At 49.7% G+C, this 19,747-nt stretch overlaps 1 protein-coding gene across 1 annotated transcript in view; it reads right to left on the bottom strand.

Annotated features, from left to right (window-relative positions):
- The window catches only part of LOC118226832 (AT-rich interactive domain-containing protein 3B-like), a 51,527-nt gene that overhangs the window by 22,265 nt on the left and 9,515 nt on the right, over positions 1-19,747 (bottom strand). Inside the window, exons 3-4 of the mRNA XM_035416770.1 lie at positions 7,998-8,072; positions 7,429-7,501 (exon numbers count right to left, since the gene is read on the bottom strand). Of these exons, the coding sequence (XP_035272661.1) occupies positions 7,429-7,501; positions 7,998-8,072 (148 nt within the window). The remainder of the gene's footprint in view (positions 1-7,428; positions 7,502-7,997; positions 8,073-19,747) is intronic.

The following is a 19,747-nucleotide window of genomic DNA, read 5'->3' as shown; positions in this document are numbered from 1 at the left end:
CGCGTGGGGCTGCGGCTCCGGCCTGTGACTGCTGTCCCTCGGCGGGGGAGGGGAGGGGCGGGGGGGGAAGGGGTGGTCCCAGACCGGAAGGCGGGCACAGGTCAGGAAGTGGTTTTATTTTTTACGAGCCTGATGATTCCTGGATGAAACGCAGTTTGCACAGCATAGGCTTACTGTCGCTGATGGGGGCAGAGGGGACTGGGAGGTGTGGAGTGGATTAGCATGGTACGTAGGGTACTATAACGTTGCTTCACTATGCAAGTCAATCTGAAGGAGCTTCTGCTGAATGGATGCAACATAGCGTTATCCTGGGACACAAAGTACACAGCTTGAATTGCTTTAGTAAACTATAACTGCAGGTAACTTGCATTTAAAAAAAAGTGTATAATCACGTAACATATGAATTGCCCTGGAGAAAGCAAACAAAAACGCTGAAGCCACTGGCTAAACTGCCAATAATTTTCCTGAGAGAGAAAAATCTAATTATGAAGATCAATATCAAGGCAGGACATATGGAATTTGCACAAAGCACTTGCTGTCTGCTTGCCATATACCAATCGAGACTCCAGCCTTTGTAACGCCCGGAACACTACCTAGCTTCCCTTCTGCTTTTAACTCCACAACACAACTTCCCCTTTTTGGAAGGATTAAGTATCTTGTTGTGCTCTGCAGGCTTTCACCCTAGGAAGGAGTCTCTGATTCGTTCTGAAAGATGAAGACGGAGAGAGACATGGAGGGAGCTTATCAAGCCTCCCGATCGAGCCCTCATTCCTCATTCTCACTCCAATTATTTATAGGCCCCTGTAATTAAGTTCCTCCCAGCTCTGGAGATTAGGAGAGGCAAATCCCCATACAGTACGTCTGTAATTACAGAGGAGCTGATAACGCAGGCATTGTGGACCCAGTCCTCTAACTGAGGACCCATTCTGGAAAAAAAAGAACGAGAGAGAAAGAGAGCAAGACAGCTGCATCTGTAAATTAAAAATGCGAGAAACAGGATCGTCGATAATACGTTCCCCTGAAAACAAGTTGAGTATTGAAAAAGTAAGTTGGAAGAGGACAAAGGGTCCGTTAAATGAAGGTTGTTTTCGCACACTTGCAGTTCCAAAGGAACAGAAGCTTCATCTAGTTTCAAACTTGGCGGTGCGCATGAACATCCTACTGCAGTTTTATGCGGATGAATTATGGCTCACGACATTTTTTTTGTGAGCCATAATTGTTTTACAAAATGAGAACAAAAGTCTGCTTTTATAGTATATTGTCACAGGGATGAACATTCTGTGTTTTCAGAATCGAAATAAAAGGGAGTGAAAAGCTGCCTCTTCAGAATCCTTGCCGCAGCGTTCGAATCACTCTGCAGTCCGCCCGCACCCCTTTGAGTTACCGCAGTGGAGCTCAGAGTTTCATCATAGCTGAGGACCTTGGTCTTTAGTCAACCAAGGTAATCGTATCGTGGTGGTGGCCGGCAGGGGCTGTGGTTCAAAACCCACAGCCAAGCTATCTACATCACATAACCACTGACAATGCTCTCCAGCTTCTCCTTCTGTAATGCCGACCGGCATCTTGCCCCTTCTTGGTGGCTAAAATCCAAGAGAATCTGCCATTTCCTTCCCAAATACCACATACAGCTACAGGTCCAGGCCCTGGTACCATACACCCCTTGGGCTACTGCCCCTCCCCACTGGCTAGCTTACAAACCCACCCTACTGGACAGCTGCAATTTTTAAAGAACCCCACGGCTATAGTTTTGTCACCACTCCTGTCGCTGCCCTGATCTTCCCCTACGGATGGGGTTCCAAACCTAGATCCAAGAGAACTGCATCTTCGACAAAAGCCAAATCTAAAATCAGTTTCAATTAAAGCCAACAAAATCTAAACCAACTACGGTAAATCAGTGACCAGCCACTTGACAGCTTGGTAGTGCTATTGCTAGTACTATCAAAGTTAGCCATCATGGTGTCTTTCCTTGAATGTATGGATTTATTTTACCTTTATTATACTATATTTTACTACTTCATTGTTGGTATTAGCTCAGTTATAACCTTGGTGGCTGTAGTACTTTGACTTAACTTTAATGAAATTTTGCAGTTTAAATGTTTGTTATCACAACATAATTTGTTATTTGTAAAAAAGTATGTAATTAGCATACGTAAGATAGAGCAGCTTGCATAAATGTGATTGAAAAGCTCTGTGTTGCCTTGCAGGCGATCGCGTACGTTTCCCTGCACATGCTTAAGCTCTGGATTCCATCCTGCATTTTTCCCAGTTGCCATGGCCCAGGTTTTCGAGCCTAATCGATAACTCAACGATTTCAAAACAACCCCGAGAAGGTTGATTCTATCCAGGCGGCGTCTCCAGCGCGGAGGGTCCCCCGGCAGGCCTCTCTGCTCCTGCCTCTGCGGCAGGTCGAGCCTGTCGGCCCGGGCCCTTTCCCCGTGATGGATGGGCCGGCTTCCAGCGGGAAACGAAAGACCCGAGGCCTCGTTTCCGTGCAAACGAGACCGCCGCCTCCCTTCTCCGCTCCGCTCTCTCTCCCTCCCTCACGAGAGAGGGAACGAGGGAGAGAAAGACAGGGGAGCGAGAAAGGGAGGCAGCCGTCCCTTCCCCTCGTTTGCGCAGACCCCCTCACCCTCCCACTCTCACAACGCGCGGCCGCCTGTCTTCCCCCCCCCCCCCTGCTCCGCCGCCCGCCACTCTCCCCCTTATCAAAGGGCCGGGCTCCCGGTTTTAGGGGCTCATTAATCACCCGCGCTAGGACAGGAGGCCCCTTAATCCAGAGCCTACCCCCCCCTCAAACCCCGACACTCCTCCCCTCCGCTCCTGTCCCCCCGCGGTGTTATCCAGTTTCAGCAGCGGCCACCGTAGCACAATAAACAGAGGGAGCGGCAGACAGGGAGAAAGACAGGAGCGACGGAGGGGAAAAAAGCGCTAGTCACTTCCCGCGCGTTTTCCCTCCGCTCCGACGATGCTCGAGCGCTCAGAAACCCCGCTTCCGAAATTCCCGAAGCGTGGCCCCGGCTCGGGGGCGGCCTCCGTCGTGTGAAAGGGTAAACTGAGCCGTTTATGACAGTCCAGGAAGCTCGACAGCCGAGGAGATCGAGCGGGAGACGAGCGCGTCGCGCGACCTGACTCAGAAAAACACAGACACAGAAACACCGCGGCGCGGTCCTGAACTCAGTTTCGATGCGACAGATCAGAAAGCGTAGCTCAGTTCCAACAGCACTGAAATCTGCACCTTGGGGAAACAGGTTCCAGCCTTAAGAAGGGAAAGAGTTTTGCACCTTTGAGGAATGAACTTTGCCTAAATTGTACCAGAAAAAAAAAATCCCAGCTGTACAAATACACCGCGGGTGGTGTCGAATGAAGAACTGCAAACACGGTGGGTCTTCCTAAGAAAATAATGTAATGCCATGCAATGCAAATGCAGAGTGAATTCACTTCAATCGGCTAACTGGTGTGAACGGAGCTCTTGGGTCGATGTGCGGCTCAAATGTTTTCGGAGCCTCCTCGTGTTCCCCGTCGCCCTGCCCCCTGTCCCAAGCGCCTCCACTGTTCCCACGGCATGCCAACATGGCTACTTCCCCTCTGCCCCCCCCCCCCCTCCCTTCCCCTTCCCCCCTTTCCTCTGGCAAATCCTCCCAACAGCCTGGGAACATCAGAATGGCGAAAAAAAGAAAAAGAGTGACCGGAAAAAGTGTGGTAATTCAAATCAAAAGCGGTCAACACCCTGGTTACCGGGTGTGGTCCACTTTCTTTTATTTGACGGGCCGATCGCTGCCTTTCTCCCCCCCCCCCCCCCCCTTCCTCGGTCCTCACGGCTGCGTCCGGATTACGCCGCGGGGCCTGTCAGCGGGGCCGGATTACGGCCTCCGTCCTGCCCGCGCGCAGCTTGGCGGATCACCCCGGTCTTAACCTCCCCCGCCAATCCTCCTGACCAGGGAAGCCTCTTAACCGGGGAAGGGCGACATGCGCCGAGACTTCCCTAAACACCCCGTCACACTTCAGGGGGGCCGTTCTACAATAAAAACCGCCATCCCCCCCTGCGCCGCAGCTGTGATGTCACTCAAAGCTAAGCGCCATATGTTCCCCCCCCCCGCCCCCCACCCCAAACCCGCGCGTGAAACCGTTGGATTAAACGACCTGGACGTCTTGTGCGTGTGGGCGTTTTATCCAAGCCTGCGCGTTCTCCCGACGCCCAGCCCCTTCCGCGGACGTCCCTTAGCGCTCAAACGCGTCCGTCATGGCCGACGTCATCAATCATGTCCTCTGGACAGCACCGACAGCCGTTTTTATCCTCTGTAATAAAGAGCCCCCGGTCTCCCATGCAGCCCCCTGCCCCCCCCTCACCCCCCTTCCCCACCACCACCACCATCTCCGGCTTCAGAAGGTGGGGGGGGGGGGGAGAGGGGGGCAGGCCAGCGCAAACGATCTCCCATCTGCTTAAGTGAAACCTTTTGGGGGAGTGGGGGTTAATGGCCCAATCAAACCAGGCCATTTAAAGGTTTCCATCTCTGCTATTGTCAGCCATCTTCTCTCTCTCTCTCTCTCTCTCTCTCGATCCACGGGCCAGTTGTTCGTGGGAATGCAATTTTTTTCCCTCCCAAGGGCGGAAGAACGTAAATTACACAGATCTTATCCCGCATTCCAGCGATAAATAAAAATTACTTGTGCGCGGTTTGGTTTTTTTTTTTTTTCCCTCTTTCTGCCCGCCCGCTCCGCGCTCTGCCCCCGCTGGACAGTAAAAAGCTGCTCCTCTCTCTCTAAAAAAGCCATCAATCTGCCCTCCTCGCGGTCCCGCTACGTTTCGGACAGCTGGCGAAATTCCTCGATGATGAACGCACGCCCCTGCCGCTGGTGAGCGCAGGGAGGCGGGAGGGGGCCGCAGTACGGGCCGTTCGCAGGGGCCCGGAGGATTAACGTGCTCCGGGCCCCGCGCCCCGCGCCCGGACTCCGCGCCGTTCCTGACTTTAATGCTCCCGACCAATCATTTTAAAGAGTTTGAGGAGGGGGGGGGTAAACATGACCTGTGAAACAGCGTGGCGTGCGCCACGTGGCTCCCTCATCCACCCACATCCGTGGCGCAGCCCCCCCTGAGGAGCAAGACTTACAGCCTTTAAGCAAAGCAAATAAAACCAGACTAAACTATGCACACACAGATTTACACAAATAAAACAAGCCTGAACCACACACGCAAGGATTTACACAAACAAACCCAGCCGCGTTGAATAAGCGCTACTGGCAGGAAACCGACCGGTACCGACCGGTTTCACAGTATCGTTCTTAATCTGGTGGCGAAGGCCGTCCGCCTAACGCCCTTTCTGGGCCGTGGCTGCGCCTACTGGTGACCTTTTCGTGCCCAAGCGAACAGACGGCTTGGCCAGTTCGCTTTTCTGTGATCAAAGCGCTGGATTACGAAACGGTGGCGGTTAGCCAGGCGGTGTTTATTTCTGAAAGAAGGGTCAGGCCACCGTTGTTTTGTCTCGGCCTTTAAAGAGGTCGTATTTACTGTCAGACGGTGCTGCCAGGTAGGGTGGGTCGGCGGACACGCTTGTAGCGGACGCCGCTGGGTCGCCATCGAGAGGGAGAGCACACAGCGCTCTTCATCTTTCTCGACGCAATTCAGAGCACACATTTCTCTTTTTAAACACATTTTTCATCTTTTCATCCCATTTGTATTACTTATCTCACATAGCCAGAGCTAGTCAATTATTACACACAATTATTACATGATCCCTTTATAGATTTACCATCACTAACGCGTCAGTCATTATTTTTGGCTAATACAGTTTTGTTTTCTTTTTTTACTCTCAGAATGCTGTCTTTTTGTGTATGGAACAAACCTCCTTTGGGAATAAGCCACAGGCATCTCCACTGTAGTTTTTGTGGATTCCCCAAATCTTGGTCATTTACACAGCGCATTCCACAGGAATGGCGAGGGCCGTCTGTACCGTGTTTTTCCCAGATTATGCAGCACTGGAGGCCGCCAGTTAAGGCGGCTGAGGGACGGGCAAAGTAAATGATGCGGAACAAAAGTGCCGACAGCCAAACAGACCCAGGACAAAAGGGCGCTTCTTCAGCCGGAGCTTCGGTCCTGTGGCACCGTTTGAAAAAATGCGGAGGTCTGATATCGGAGGGATCGGGGGGGGGGGGGGAGGGGGGGGTCAGCTCGCGGCTCCTCCCACCGGCACGCCTGCGAAGACGCTCCGAGCCCCGAAGATGAAGGAATTTGGTGATTCCCCTTCTCTTTCAAAAGGCAATCAATCAATCACCCCGCCCCAATCTCTGACTGCTTGTAGGAGACGGGGTCGAAAGGGAAGGTGCTAACAGTGACCGTCTAGACGCCGGGCGGCGCACGGTCTCCCGAGTTCCTCTTGGCGGTCACCGCTCACCGTTTTCGGGCTTTCCAAGAACATCGAGCGGCAGCTTCTCAAACTACTCAGGGCAAGCGTCAGCCTGGATCTAAAAACCCAATTCCGACAGCGGCTTTGTTAACGGTACAAAAACGTTCAGCGGCAGAACTGCGCAGGGAGAGGGTGAGGGTCGATGATGTTGACTCCTCTGGGGCAGACATTTAAAACAATATTTACGTAAAAGTCCTCCCGGCAAAGCACACAAGAGCAAACTCACCAGAGAATGTGTGGGCCTCTTTTTTTTTTTACTGCATGTGTTATTTATAAAAATTCCCCTTTGGAAGCCGTTTCTCTGACTGAAATGGTTTCCCTTTTTAAAAATTTGACAGCAAACTTGGGGACCCTTGCGACTAAGCAAAGGGCAACAACTCTCCTATGTACTCGCAAACGCATATAAACAGCACAGCCCTCAGATTTTAGTAAAAGGTAAAAGACCAAAAAGATAACCACAGTCTTTGTTTAAAACAGCATGCCTCTCAGAGACAACGAACACTGCGATTAGCCTGCGTGCGGCGGGGGTTAGAGGTGACCGAGATTTGGACTTTGAGGAAACCTATTTAAAAACGAGGCCGATCGTGGTTCCTCGGCACCTCCGGCGTGCTTACGCTGAGCTGGGAGCGCACCGGGCTTGGGCTTGGTAAAGGGAGGCGCCCCGGCACGGCAAATAGAGCACACAGAGGCTTTAACAAAAAGCCACCACCCATACAGGCAATTCCCAACTTCAAACCGCTTTTTTTTAGCAGCAGGTGATCTGAACAGATGCACACCAGAAGCAAAGAGACATCTTGGTTGCATTTCGCGTTCAAGACAAATTCCAATCTGGTGATCATGTTAAAGCAAATGACACAAAAAAACACTGGGCCAAACAGCTAATTCTGAAAGGCTGGAGGTGAAGATGGTTTCACTGGATGCGATTTAGGTACTTCAAGGCACAACAGAATCTGTCAGTGGTGAAGGGGTCAGACTAGGCTGTGTTGGTCTTAGCTGGGAGAGGGGGACGGAAGAGTCACGGGAGTACCTCGTTTCTGCATGTAGGTGAACAGGTCATCCAGGAACTCTTTCCGGTTTGGGTCATGGTCCAACTCGTACAGCTGCAGAGAAGGAAAAGTACGTACAGCCCACAGATGAGTATCTCTGCCTCCATTGTGCATTCATTACCTCAAACGAGATAGACAAAATGGGGGAGGGGGTGGCAAGTTCATCCATAATGTGTAGAATGTTACTAATGTATTTGGGTGAGGACCCTCCTGGACAGCATCATAATCTATAAATGTTTAAATAAATTCAGGCATTCACATGCAATGTCCTGTGTCGTAATGAAGTTGATACTTTTCAGTCATGTGCCTTTAAAAAATACATTCAACATAGTGTACCAAAATACATTCAATGCATTAGTCATATAAATACACTCTCTCACAAACACAGTCAAAAGCAATAAACAACAAAATTCTTCTAAACAATTTTGATCCTAATTTTACAATTTAACACACGGCATTCATTTTAAAAGCACTTGATGCAAATGGGACATTCCAGCATTGTCACGGCAACAGGTCGGCGAAGGAGAAGCAGCGTGACGGACGGGCTCACCTTGGCGAAGTCTCTGGACGCCTCGCCTCTTCCTCTCCCTCCATCGGCTTCGTCGGTCCAGGAGGCATTTCCATTCTGCACAGAGAAGAAGAGACAGAAGAGAGATTCAGAGTCAGGAACAGCAAACACATAGACGGAAAATTCAGGGTGCTGTGCTAATGAAATTCCTGGAGTCTTCGCGTCCACCCAAGCCCATCCCACCCCTCCCAGCTCGCTCTAACCGTTCACACCCCCCCCCCCCCCGCTTTTCCCCCGTCCAGCAGGACTCAGGCCGGAGTCAAAAATTGAGGCCAGGCAAAAGACCACGGTGCTGAACCTTGGGAAAGTGGCAAAGTGTGAGAACAGGAGTTCCCAATGAAGCCGACACCTGTCAGACTGTCAGGGAGGAAAGCCAGATTCACTCTGAAAGGACAGGTCCACCAGAGGAGACGAGCCCATCCCAAAAAATCTCGAAAGTGAAGCGGGGAGGCCACAGTTCCACCGGAGGCCCGTTTGGTTTGGGGCAAGGGTTGCACAGCTCCCAAGAGAAAACGACATTTAATCATTTCACACCAATTACGCGCTGTGTCGGTGACTATAATCTTTAATCTTGACAGTGAGTATAGGCAGCAGTGACAATGCACCGTATACCCTAATGGCAATCAGTGATTATACCTTAATTTAATTATCACGAAAGTCAGGGGCAAATACGTTTGAGCCAACTCTAACGTAAGCTTTCAGTTAAAATAAGAGTTAAGGAGATGTGAACAAGTGTGACAGCGCCTGTCTGGATTCAGTGTTCAATCTATCCACATGGATGGATCTGCAGGTCTGAAAGTGGTTTAATTTTCATGAATTCCCAGCCCCTCCCAGTGAGCTTCATTATTCCCGGCTCTCTCCCGGGCAGGGTCAGGGAATGTGCCCCCATATTCTGTTTACAGCAAACACGGGCCAGCTGCACCAAGCAGAGTCCAAACATTAGACGGGGGGGAGGCAGGAGCAAGGGGGTCAGCGTGTGCAACTGGGTGGAATGGCCTGCTGTGTGTGTGTGTGTGTGTGTGTGTGTGTGTATGCTTGTGTGTGTGTGTGTGTGTGTGTGTATGCTTGTGTGTGTGTGTGTGTGTGAGCGCTCTGAGAAACAGACATGCCACCTACTAAGCTGCTTTTGTGTAAGAGTGTGTGTGTTTGTTTGTGTGTATACATAGATTATAAGGAAGCAAAACACACCACCTAATGATATGTGCGTGTGCGTGTGTATGTGTGCGCGTGTGTGTGTGCGTGTGCACGCACGTATATGTGTGTGTGTGTGTGTGTGTGTGTGTGTGTGTGCGTGTGCGCATGTGCGCAGGTATATGTGTATATGTGTGTGTGTGTGTGTGTGCGCGTGTATGTGTGTGTGTGTGTGTGTGTGCGTGTGCGCGCACGTATATGTGTATATGTGTGTGTGTGTGTATGCGTTGTCTGGGCTCCCTTGCTCAGCTCTCTCCTGTGGAGTGCACTCAGGAGAGTAACACCCCCGAGCCCTCAGTGAACCTGACCTCTCCTCTCACTCCTGACACCGCAGCTCATTCATTTTACTGACTGTAGCCACAGCCTCAGAGTTCAGGAGGGGGCCTCGCTGACAGACGCCAAGCCAAACAAACGCCGGTTAAGCCGACTGTCACAACCTCCAACAATCGATTCTAAACTTTGAGCGTTACATTAACATGTTCAAAACGTGTACCCTGTGAATATGTTTTTTAATCTCTGTTCTTAAAGAAGTCGGTTTAAATTCTTCAGTTTTGGTGGATTTGACATCATCTGTGGTAACTGGTGGTCACAAAGTTTCGTTTTCACACTCCAGAGACCATTCGAATGTCTCATTCCATTCGAAACTGAGCTATTACAAGGAGCACAACGAGCACCTATTTTTCTTAGAAGATAATCCAGTGGTAGCATATTTTGGAGAAGAAAAACTGCCTAGAGACAACCAACGACAAATCAAACCTAATTTTAAAGACGCTTATCGGATTTTACATGCAAGTTCCTGTGCATTAGTTATCATTTTTAAATACTTGTCGCACCCGACACCACCAGTGGAAAATAGCATATTGAGAAGAAATTTCAGAACCAAATACATTTCATTGATATTGCTGCAAATATGCCAGTGTGAAATGGTATCACACGAAATTATTCCAGTTTTTTTCCATTAGAACACCATTTTATACAACCTTCTGCATTGCATTTCTGTAAAAATTCCTTTGTCGTTGGTGCTAAATTAAGCCGAACCTTACGAGATCTCTCCTTGTACGCTGGCGCAGAAGCCATTACTCTGTGCTTTTCCTGAGTGTGCATACGCTCTCCAATGAGTGACAGGTGGGTGAACACTGGAGGAGCAGGGTCAACATGCACCCAGCAAGGGGAAGGGAGACAATGGTCTGTTCAAGGGGTTTGAGAGAACACCTCCTCATTCACCAAACCGCCGCTCGCCGTCAGCACAGCGCCGCAACCTGCCCTCACCCCACCTTCTGCTAAAACTGTTGCCCGGCCATTGCAGCCGCTTGTTAGCCTGTTTGTAGCGTTAGCCGTTTACATTTTTGTGAGGATGCCCCAAACGAAGACGCCTGAACGCGCGCTCCTGCCGCTCACGTGCAGACGTGTGAGCACCTGCAGGGGAAGCCCTGGTTAGTCGAAGAATGTCAAAAACAATTTTTTTTTTTTTTACTTATAGGCCAGCTTCACGTGCCCCCCCTACCCCCCCCCTCTCCTTCGAGGGCTCTTTTCCATCGCCGAGCGCTCTGCTCTACCCCCCGCTCAGACGCGTGGGCTCGCCCTCCGGGCGTCCGGGACCCGGCCGCGGCGCAGCGGGCGCTAATGTGGCGGAAGCCTCGCTCCTCCGCCGGCTGACTCAGTAATACCGTTAGCAGGTTTACCGGCCAAGCCGTGGGAGGAGCTAATCACATTACAGCCACACTTTGCTGATTGGTGGGTGGCCAAACTAGGGATCAGCCGATCACCCAAGTTACTAGGTTAGCAAAATGGAGGGAAAAAGATCAAGGTTCCTTCTCCCATAAACATAGACTCTAGCACAGGACGGCCCATCCCTGTTCCTGGAGATCTACAGCCCTCTAGGTTTTCATTTCAACCCTGATTTGGCACACCTCATTCTACTAATTAGCATCTCAACAAAATCTCTAGCCGTTGAACGAGGTCTCCTTTGTTGCGGCAGGAATGAAAACCTACAGGACTGTAGATCTCCAGGAACAGGGTTGGGCAGTCCTGACTAGCAAGACAGGGCCTGGGGTCCTGAGCTTTTATATGTTAGTCATAAATAAATTCCACAATTAAGATTTAAAATGCAGCCAAAGGGGCTATTACTAACGGGCGCTCATAAAACTGGAATTCAAACCTTCTACTGAGCACAGCTCTTTTGTGATGCGAGCACTGATGGTTTTTTAAGTCCATGGGTGCCATTGCGAGCTACTTGACATTTTTTTATAGGAGATGCCATGTAATACAGCTAAATCTATAATAATATCCTCACACTGCTCATCACAGATGAATGTAAAATGACAATTTCCGGAATTTAAGCGACATTCAATTCACAATGTACAAAGGCTTGCTCGCTATCTACTAATTGATGTCCGGTAGATAAATTGAATTTTAAACTGTCTTGAGAAAGAATGGTAAAGCTGAAAAGGCTTGAATCAGTGCGCTCAGGAACCTGCGACAGAACCGAAAGGGTTAATGCCAGCTGTGTGACGAGAGCAGAATTCATCGGGCAGGATGTTGACAGAGATTCTCTAAATTGATAAGCAGCTGTTATTAGATTGAGCTAATGGCTGGTTTGCAATGGGATGTTTACGTTTCACAAAGCACAGCTCGCATGAATCCAGTAGGTCTGTTGGGAAACTGAAGGGGGGTGGGGGGGGCATTTGGGGGCCAGGAGGCTTTGGTATGAATATAATAAAGAGCTTGTCTTCGGCCTTGATGTCAACCTGCAGTCTTCCGCTAATGAATCTATAATAAGGATCATTTGCACGCTGGCAGTCATGAGTGGGCGGAGCCTCCTGCAAGTTCACAGTGGAGTCAGATGGTGGATTTTACAGAGACGAAAAAAACTCAAGCTGATAGTTCAGTCCATCACCGCCCTCCCTGCCTCTCTCTCTCTCTGAACATAAATAGTATGTCTTCTGCAGTAAAAGCACAAACACCTCTGTTGGTTATGTTAATGGTTTAATCAAAGCCATATAACAGGCAGTACTCTAACCGGGTGTTCCAACCAGTTTCCAACTGAAAAACAAATCAAATCAGCAAGAATTCTGATAAACTAACACAGTAGCCTACCCATTTTAAAATATGAATTATAACTATTATACAAAAATAGTTGTAACCAGTGATATAATTTTCCTGCAAAACCCTGTGGTCATATTGCTGATTTTGCAGATGTGCAAATTTAAAAATCTTCATGCCTGATTGAGAATGAATCACGTACAGATTTAGCTGTGTGAGCTATATGACAGGTTCCATAAGGTCTGGATCCGATGTCTATTCTGGTAAAAATTAGGATTGCTCTGTACACAGTTGGACCGCACTGCAGAGTCAATAGGCTCAATGCTGAATGACAGCACGATCTCCTTCCACTGTTTAACGACGGCAAATGGATGTTGGCGCGTACAGGCTTCTTAATGTGTCGCGCTGAGCTCCGACTGGCTTCCATCTGGTCTGACCGGACGCCCGTCCCCGCTGCTGCATAATGCCGGCCTGTTCCCAGAGGCCGGTCAGGAATCGAACCGTGGTCCGATCAATAGCCCCGGATCCGCAAACGCAGAACCCCCCCCAACCCCAACCCCAACCCCAACCCCATCCCCATCCCCATCCCCATCCCCGCCTGCTTCGGATGTGATCTGACAGCTCATGCCGTTCCCGGTCTTCACACTCAAACGCTGATTCCGTCTCGTTTACAGACTTCGGTGGACGAGAGCGTTTTTTTCAAGGCTCGGATGTTCCCTCGCGAGGAACCCCAGAGGTTCGGGAGAAAGCCCGTTCGCGCTTCGCCACTGGGTCCACGGCGGGGAAACGCAATCGGAAAAAACAATGCGATTGCTCCCGCGGTTCCACGCAAAGGCCCACGCGGGCAGGCGCTGCCTTTATCGAAACACTCGAGAACTATTTCGCCATGGGAGCAGAAAGCTGTAAATCGCATCATTCGAAATGCGATTTTACAACCTGCTCCCCCCCACCGCCCCCCCCCCCCCTCCAAATCACTGCTGCTCAACCCACAATAGCAGGGAGGATGGCTTTGCAAAAACACTCACCCAATCTGCATTCCAGCGTATATTTACACAGGGAATTACGGAATAATGCTTCTGTTGTTCCAGTGCCCCAGGCTTCCCTCGATACAACCGTTCTAATTTCTCGCCGTAAAAATTGCTGGTTGTCAGTTAGCCGACACCGAAGGAAATGTCTAAAACAGACACGGAGCGGTAATTTAATTACGTTCAAGGCTGCTTCTGGGCTAAGCGTGCTGCGACAGACAGCGCCATCCATCACAGCGGGCTGGATTCGCAGGCTGCGCGTACACAAACGCCGAAAGGCCCGGTCGACTCGAACGCCACACGAGAGGGAGCGCCGACCGCTTCCCTTTTCTCTACAAAGCTGACCAGAAATGGTTTTTAAAAAAAAAAAAAAAAACCAGGGTTTAAGCTGCAAAAACATTTTTTCCCCCACCGGCAGCCAGATCGTACGTCATTTCTTATCTTGATTTTCTATTCTGAACCCCCTAAATCCTCTTAATAAATACCTACGAGCCGTTTCTGAGTTAGAGTATGATTAAAATAATCGTGTGCTTTTGCAACAGTGCTCATTAGACGCTCGAGTTAGGAATGACCTCTTTCCCTCAGTCCCCACCCCGTCTTTAGAGGGGGAAAAAAAAGCCTGACCAAAAAGACACTTCTTCTACCACGTATCAAGATTGTATATGTATATCAAGAACCGTATGCGTCTTGGTTCTGAAAAGCCACTCACAGAGCGGGGGCAGTTGCAAGGCTTACCACTGGATAAGGGCGGGGCCCTGGTGAAATCTAAACTCACGGCACGCTTAGAAAAACAACCACTGCGGGGGGCTCGCAATCTTTAATCCAAAACAATTAATTGGGCTGTGGCCCGGCGCTTGGCTCGTGGAATCGTTCGTAGGGCTCCTCCCCTCATCGTTCGGGAGGCCACAGGTGGGCGGGGCCCTTTACCCGACCGCGCCTGTAAAGGGTCTCACGGCTGCGTCAGCGCGGCCTCTCGTCCCAATTCCCAGCGCCGGGTAACCATAGAAACCGCTCCCGCACGTGCGCAAGGGCGCACAAACACGACGGTTTTTGTTTACCTCCGAGCTAGCGAGGGGATATGATGTTTGTGTGTGTGTGTGTGAGAGAGAGAGAGAGAGACAGAGAGAAAGAAAGAGAGAGAGGAGTGCATTGTGTGCATGTGCGTGTGTATGTAATCAATAGTGAAAATGGACGTTTTTGCTGTGGTGCAGTTGTGCAGCAGGAGATTACTCGTTATGGAGATTACGCTCACCAGCGTGCGAGGAGACTCGCTCCGGGAGAGGTGGCGGGATGGCGGAACGGGCCGAACGTCCGCGGACAGAGAGCATGCGGCTGCTTGCCCGGTCTCGCACCGTCCTACCTGAGGAACGCCTTTAGAGAGCCACGCCCCGGCCAATAGCATGCTCAGACTTTCCAAAATGTAAAAGGAGCACGGACTGTCCACCCCCCTTTGGTTTTTTTTTTTGTTGTTGCTCTATTCAGACAGGGAGAAATCGGTCATCAAGAAGGGAACATAGGCCAGGGGTTGCCATGGTCGGGGATGGCTTTGCAGAGGTTAGGTCTGAATAGTGTTCACTGTGTGAACTGAACTGTGTTCTTGGCTAGAAATAGCTGTACAAAATAAGTATTGTATCTTACTGAACCTGTGTTTAGTAGTTGTCTATGACCATGAAATGCACTTTTTGTACGTCGCTTTGGATCAAAGGGTCTGCCAAATAAATGTAATGTAATGCAATGGATCGAACCAATCTGCACAGAAGCTCCAGGCTCTGGAAGTCGCTGCCCTACGGACTGCACCACACCTCTCTCCGAACTCCATCTGACTTTTTACCAGAGGGACAACATCCCTGCAGAAAGGACGAGGGGAGGGAGGGAGAGGTGGTAAGGGAACCAGGAAGGAAGGAGAGAGGAAACGCTGGCCAAATGGATTTCTCACCCCTTCCTGCCTACACTCCTCCAACACTCTTTAAAAAGAAAAAAAAAAAAAGAATAAAAAAAGGACAGGACTAGCGGGACCAAAGACCTGAAGATAAAGTGAGAAGTTTAGGGAAAGGGCTTATCAACATGTCGGAGCAGGGAGCCAAAGTAAACAGATACGCTGGTAATTGGCAGCTTCGGCTAGCCAAACAAACTGGCTGCGTTTGTTCTGCTAAACCCCTTTCACCAAGACATTGCATTCCTCAGGGCTGAAAGCCCCCTCTCCCCCCCGCCCCCCCCCCCCACCCCCCCCCCCCCCCGCCCCCCCGCCCCTCTGTCCCCCCCTCCCTGTTCTGACGCAATGTTTGCAACCGCAGGACTGATATCAAAGTGCACAGAAACTGGAAAGCTGCATTAGCGGCGCACACCCTCCCAGGTTGATAAAGGGCTGCTTGCTAATCTCAAAATTGCGAATCTTTTCAAGCTGGTTTTTTTTTATTTTTTTTTATGGCGGGTAAAATACGGCAAAACCAGGAGCGCAATTTGTCAACATCTGATTAGAGAGCGGGTCAAAGTCTCGCTGTAACTGAGGGACAGTTCCTGAAGACCACTCTCCCTGAGCGCTACTATTGCAAGCTCTATTCTCTCTGGGCATCCAGTAGGAACTTTGAAAATATAAAAACCCAGTTAGTAAATAAAAAATTATTTGTTAAAAAAAATAATCAGGAGCACTTTTAATGCCGGAGTCTATTGACAGAATCCGGGCAATCAATCAGAACCACAACGCTCCCTTTATTTCATCCCATTAAGATCACGACTGCTCCAAGCTATGGCCGCCCTGTCATTTTCAGGTCAACAAAACTATTAGCCTTTTTTTCATGGATCAAAGCTCTGGCTAAAAATACCTCGCATATCTGGCATCATTCAAAGGCCGAGCATCCGCTTCGCCGGGGCTTCCGAGCGCATCTATTGGTTCAGGCGGGTTTTCAGATTCGCTCTCATTGTGTTTCGCGAGCGGGTGGCGCTCAATAGCTTTCGCCCCGCAGTGAAACCAGCGAAAAAAGGCAGCTTTGTTCGGCGGGAGCGCGAAGCGGGGCGGCGCGTTTGGGGGGGCGCTCTTCGAAAGGAAAAAACCTCGCCTGGATGGCCGCGGCGCCGTTATCGACGAACGCCCTCGGAACGCGCGAACCTCGGCGCGCTTACGAGTGGTGTACGCAGCCAAAGAACCGCCCCTGAGCGAACCGAACCCCGTTCATTACCAGCATAGAGTGAGAGGGACAGAGAGAGAGAGGGCAAGAGAGAGAGAGAGAGAGAAAGGAAGGTGAGACCCAGAAAGAGTGGGAAGGAGGGAATTTACATTTATGAAAGAGACAACATAATCGAATAAATGCTGTAGGTTTGTGGGAGAAAGGCTCGTATTCACACTACAGGTAGCGCTACACAAGGAAGCCCAAAAAAGCAGAAAGGAAACATTTCCCCTTGGCTGATGCCATTCCATGCGCTTCTGCACTTAGCAGCTGTCAGACTGGAAAGAGTGTTACACACAGATTCCCCCCCTGCCCCCCCCCCCCCCTCCCCGCTTAGTCCCTCAAGGGGACCACGCTAAACTCCCACCGACCGAGCTGAAAGGCAACCCATCCTGTCCGACTCATCAAAACATCTGGATAAGATCTTTTGGGATTGGATGGAGGGGGTCGGTTACACAGATACAGCTCAATTCAAGCGTCTCTCTCCAACGTGTGCCAGCGCTCGAAACAGTCCGACCCGCGTAACCAGCGAGAGCGTATTAACCCCTGAAGACAATTCACACCGCAAAAAATAGCTAAATGTAGCTAAATAGCCACACTTCTTTCTCCAAGTTCTTTTCTGTAGCCGACTGTGGGTGAGACCTGTGCAACAGAGCACTGCCCGCAGTTCTGGGGGGTTGCTGAAAGACCTGCATCTCAATTCACCCCAAACACAACACTGTACACAATCTCAGTCCTTATGAACGGTTTCATTTTTTTGAAACATCATTAAAAACATCAATTTTGACCTCAGTCCAAGCACTTTGGAAGAAAAAAAGATAAAAGACGGTAGCGAACAAGCGCGCATTCAAACAATCGTGCGTAGAGAACGCCCACCCACCATTCCTCCATCCCCCTCCCATACATAACGATCTTCCTTTTCTCCCCCCATACTCTGGAAGTATTTTACACACCCTCCGACTCACACGCTTACTCTCACACACACACACACACACACACACACACTCACGGGCGCTGACAGACGTGCTTCTTCAAGCAGAGATCTGGGGTCCAGGCACGTTGTCTAACCCTGAGAGCGGATTAACGCAATTTTGTGCTTACGCTCTAGTCTACAACTTCAATATCGAATACAGGTCCAGGTGACAGAACCTCATGATCTCTCTCCTGAAAAACTATTTTTTCTTATCAGTTATTCAAAACAATTAACATTGTCAAGAATAGTCCATTTCTGCACTGTAGGCTGTTCAAAAGATGCACCTGAGTTTATGGGCAAAAGCTCTTTTTTTCTCTTTTTAAAATTTGGAATGCACCATGGAATCATAAATACCTTCATGTACAGCAATGCAGGGCCTACGTTGCTAATCTGAGAGAAAAAAAATGGGCAGTTGAGTGGAACTGTCACCAAGAAAACCATTCCGCACACGAAAGTCAACATTGCCATCATTTGTCTGAAAGATTACGCAACACCGCTCGCCCAGGTGACACCTGCGTCAAAGCATTTTCTAGGGCAGACGATAATCTCAAGGCTAACAAAATCCCGGGCGAAGCTGCCTTCCATCACACCACCGCAAGCACCGAAGTTAAAGATGACCCAAAGACCGACAGGTAGAGAGATACACAGCAAATACGGACATGCATGCTAACCAACATGAGCAATCAAACTCACAAACACATCCTAAGGGAAATAGCTAATGCTAACAGGCAGGATGATAAGAGGGTGCCGGCATACAAGCTCTTCCCTCAAGAGCCTCTCGCACAAGAGACTGGGAAGTGGCCTGTGGCATTATTCTACTAGCAGATTTAGGCTACTAGGAGCATGGAGTCTGGAACAACTCCATTTTAAATTCATTCCAGAAATAACTTTCCTAATAGAAAATTTCCTAATAGAGCCTCATTCACGAATTGAATTTCAGTTAATTTCCTGAACTGCGGGAGCTGAACTGGAGCAGGCCCTGACCCCGGCGGGCGGGCGACTCTCGCGGGGGCCCCTCGGCGGGGCGCCAGACGGCGGGTCGTGGCGGCCCCGACGCCGGCGGGGTTTCAGCGAGCGGGAGGTTCTGACACGGCGGGTCAGCGCGCACCTCTTAGCCCCCCGCCACCGTCCTGGAGCTGAGCCAGCTTAGCATCTGCGCTAACAATAGCGCGATGCCTTTCGCTCCTCGCGTACGTGCGCTTTTCGCTACGGATGCACCCTGCTGCTACCCGCTGCCGTACGTCCTGACGGCGAAGGCCTATCGCCGTCTGTGACCTGTATTAGGATAATACAGACATATTTGCTGTTACACGGCAACAGACACAACAAAAGAAGAAAAAAAGAAACGGCTTTGACAAAAATTTAACCCCTGAGAGCTGAGCACCAGATCGGAATATTTTTAGTGGGGAAAAAACAAGGCCCCCTCTCACAACAAAAATAAACAAAAAAATATCATAATGGCTATTACAATAGTTAATTTTGATGGACAATCTAACAGCACCCAAGGCTACTCTAGGTACTGTTAACACATTATCTTTGACCGAATCACAGCTGTCCTGATATACAGTATATTTGTATGCCCTCTCATATGATATTGCTTTTATACAACAGTTCTCCTAAAGTTCTAATGCTGTTCTATGGTTATCAGCACTCATGGAAAGACTCTTGTCCAAATTACTTGACCTGAACCAAACTACTGTATAATTCTCAGTTGCTTAATTCGTAACGATCTGACTGTAAATTTAACCACCTAACTTAAGGAAAGATGATACAAAGTCTCGTGTCTGACTTCATGATAAGACCTGTCCCTTCAAAAGGCACCTTCCACAAGGAGTTCCGAGAGAGGAGTCAGCAGACCACCATAGAACTTGGGAAAAAAAAAAAAAAAACTAGCTGAGAGAGAGAGAGAGAGAGAGGTAGAGCAATGGCTTTCAGTGAAACTTCGTGAGGGAGCACTGCCGTGACGCCCTCCTAGCTGGGTGGTCAGCCACAGCAGCAAACCAGCGACCGTAGCCTATTTGCACACAAAGTAAAGACTAGTTGTTTCCAACCCATGTTAAATATTGGCCAATGCAATGACAGCCTCCTTGCCAACGCACAACTCGACTACAGACCAGGGTTGGTTAAAGGGCGGAGGCAAACAATATGGAAAATTACAGAAATAAACATCGGTGGAGCGCTGAGACAAGAAAGCAATCTACGCTTTCCAGTGGCAGAAATAGAACAGCCAGCTCAGACATACGGCAGCTATTTAGATGCAGGGCTGTTTCTTGATTGCTGTGTTGGCTGTGTTTTAACTGAAGCATCACTTCACTGTACAAAATTACATTTCAGTCA

Source organism: Anguilla anguilla, chromosome 5 (assembly GCF_013347855.1).
Source record: "Anguilla anguilla isolate fAngAng1 chromosome 5, fAngAng1.pri, whole genome shotgun sequence".
Lineage (NCBI taxonomy): Eukaryota > Metazoa > Chordata > Actinopteri > Anguilliformes > Anguillidae > Anguilla > Anguilla anguilla.
Note: the sequence above shows the minus strand (reverse complement) of the source record. Positions and strands in the feature narration are given on the sequence as shown.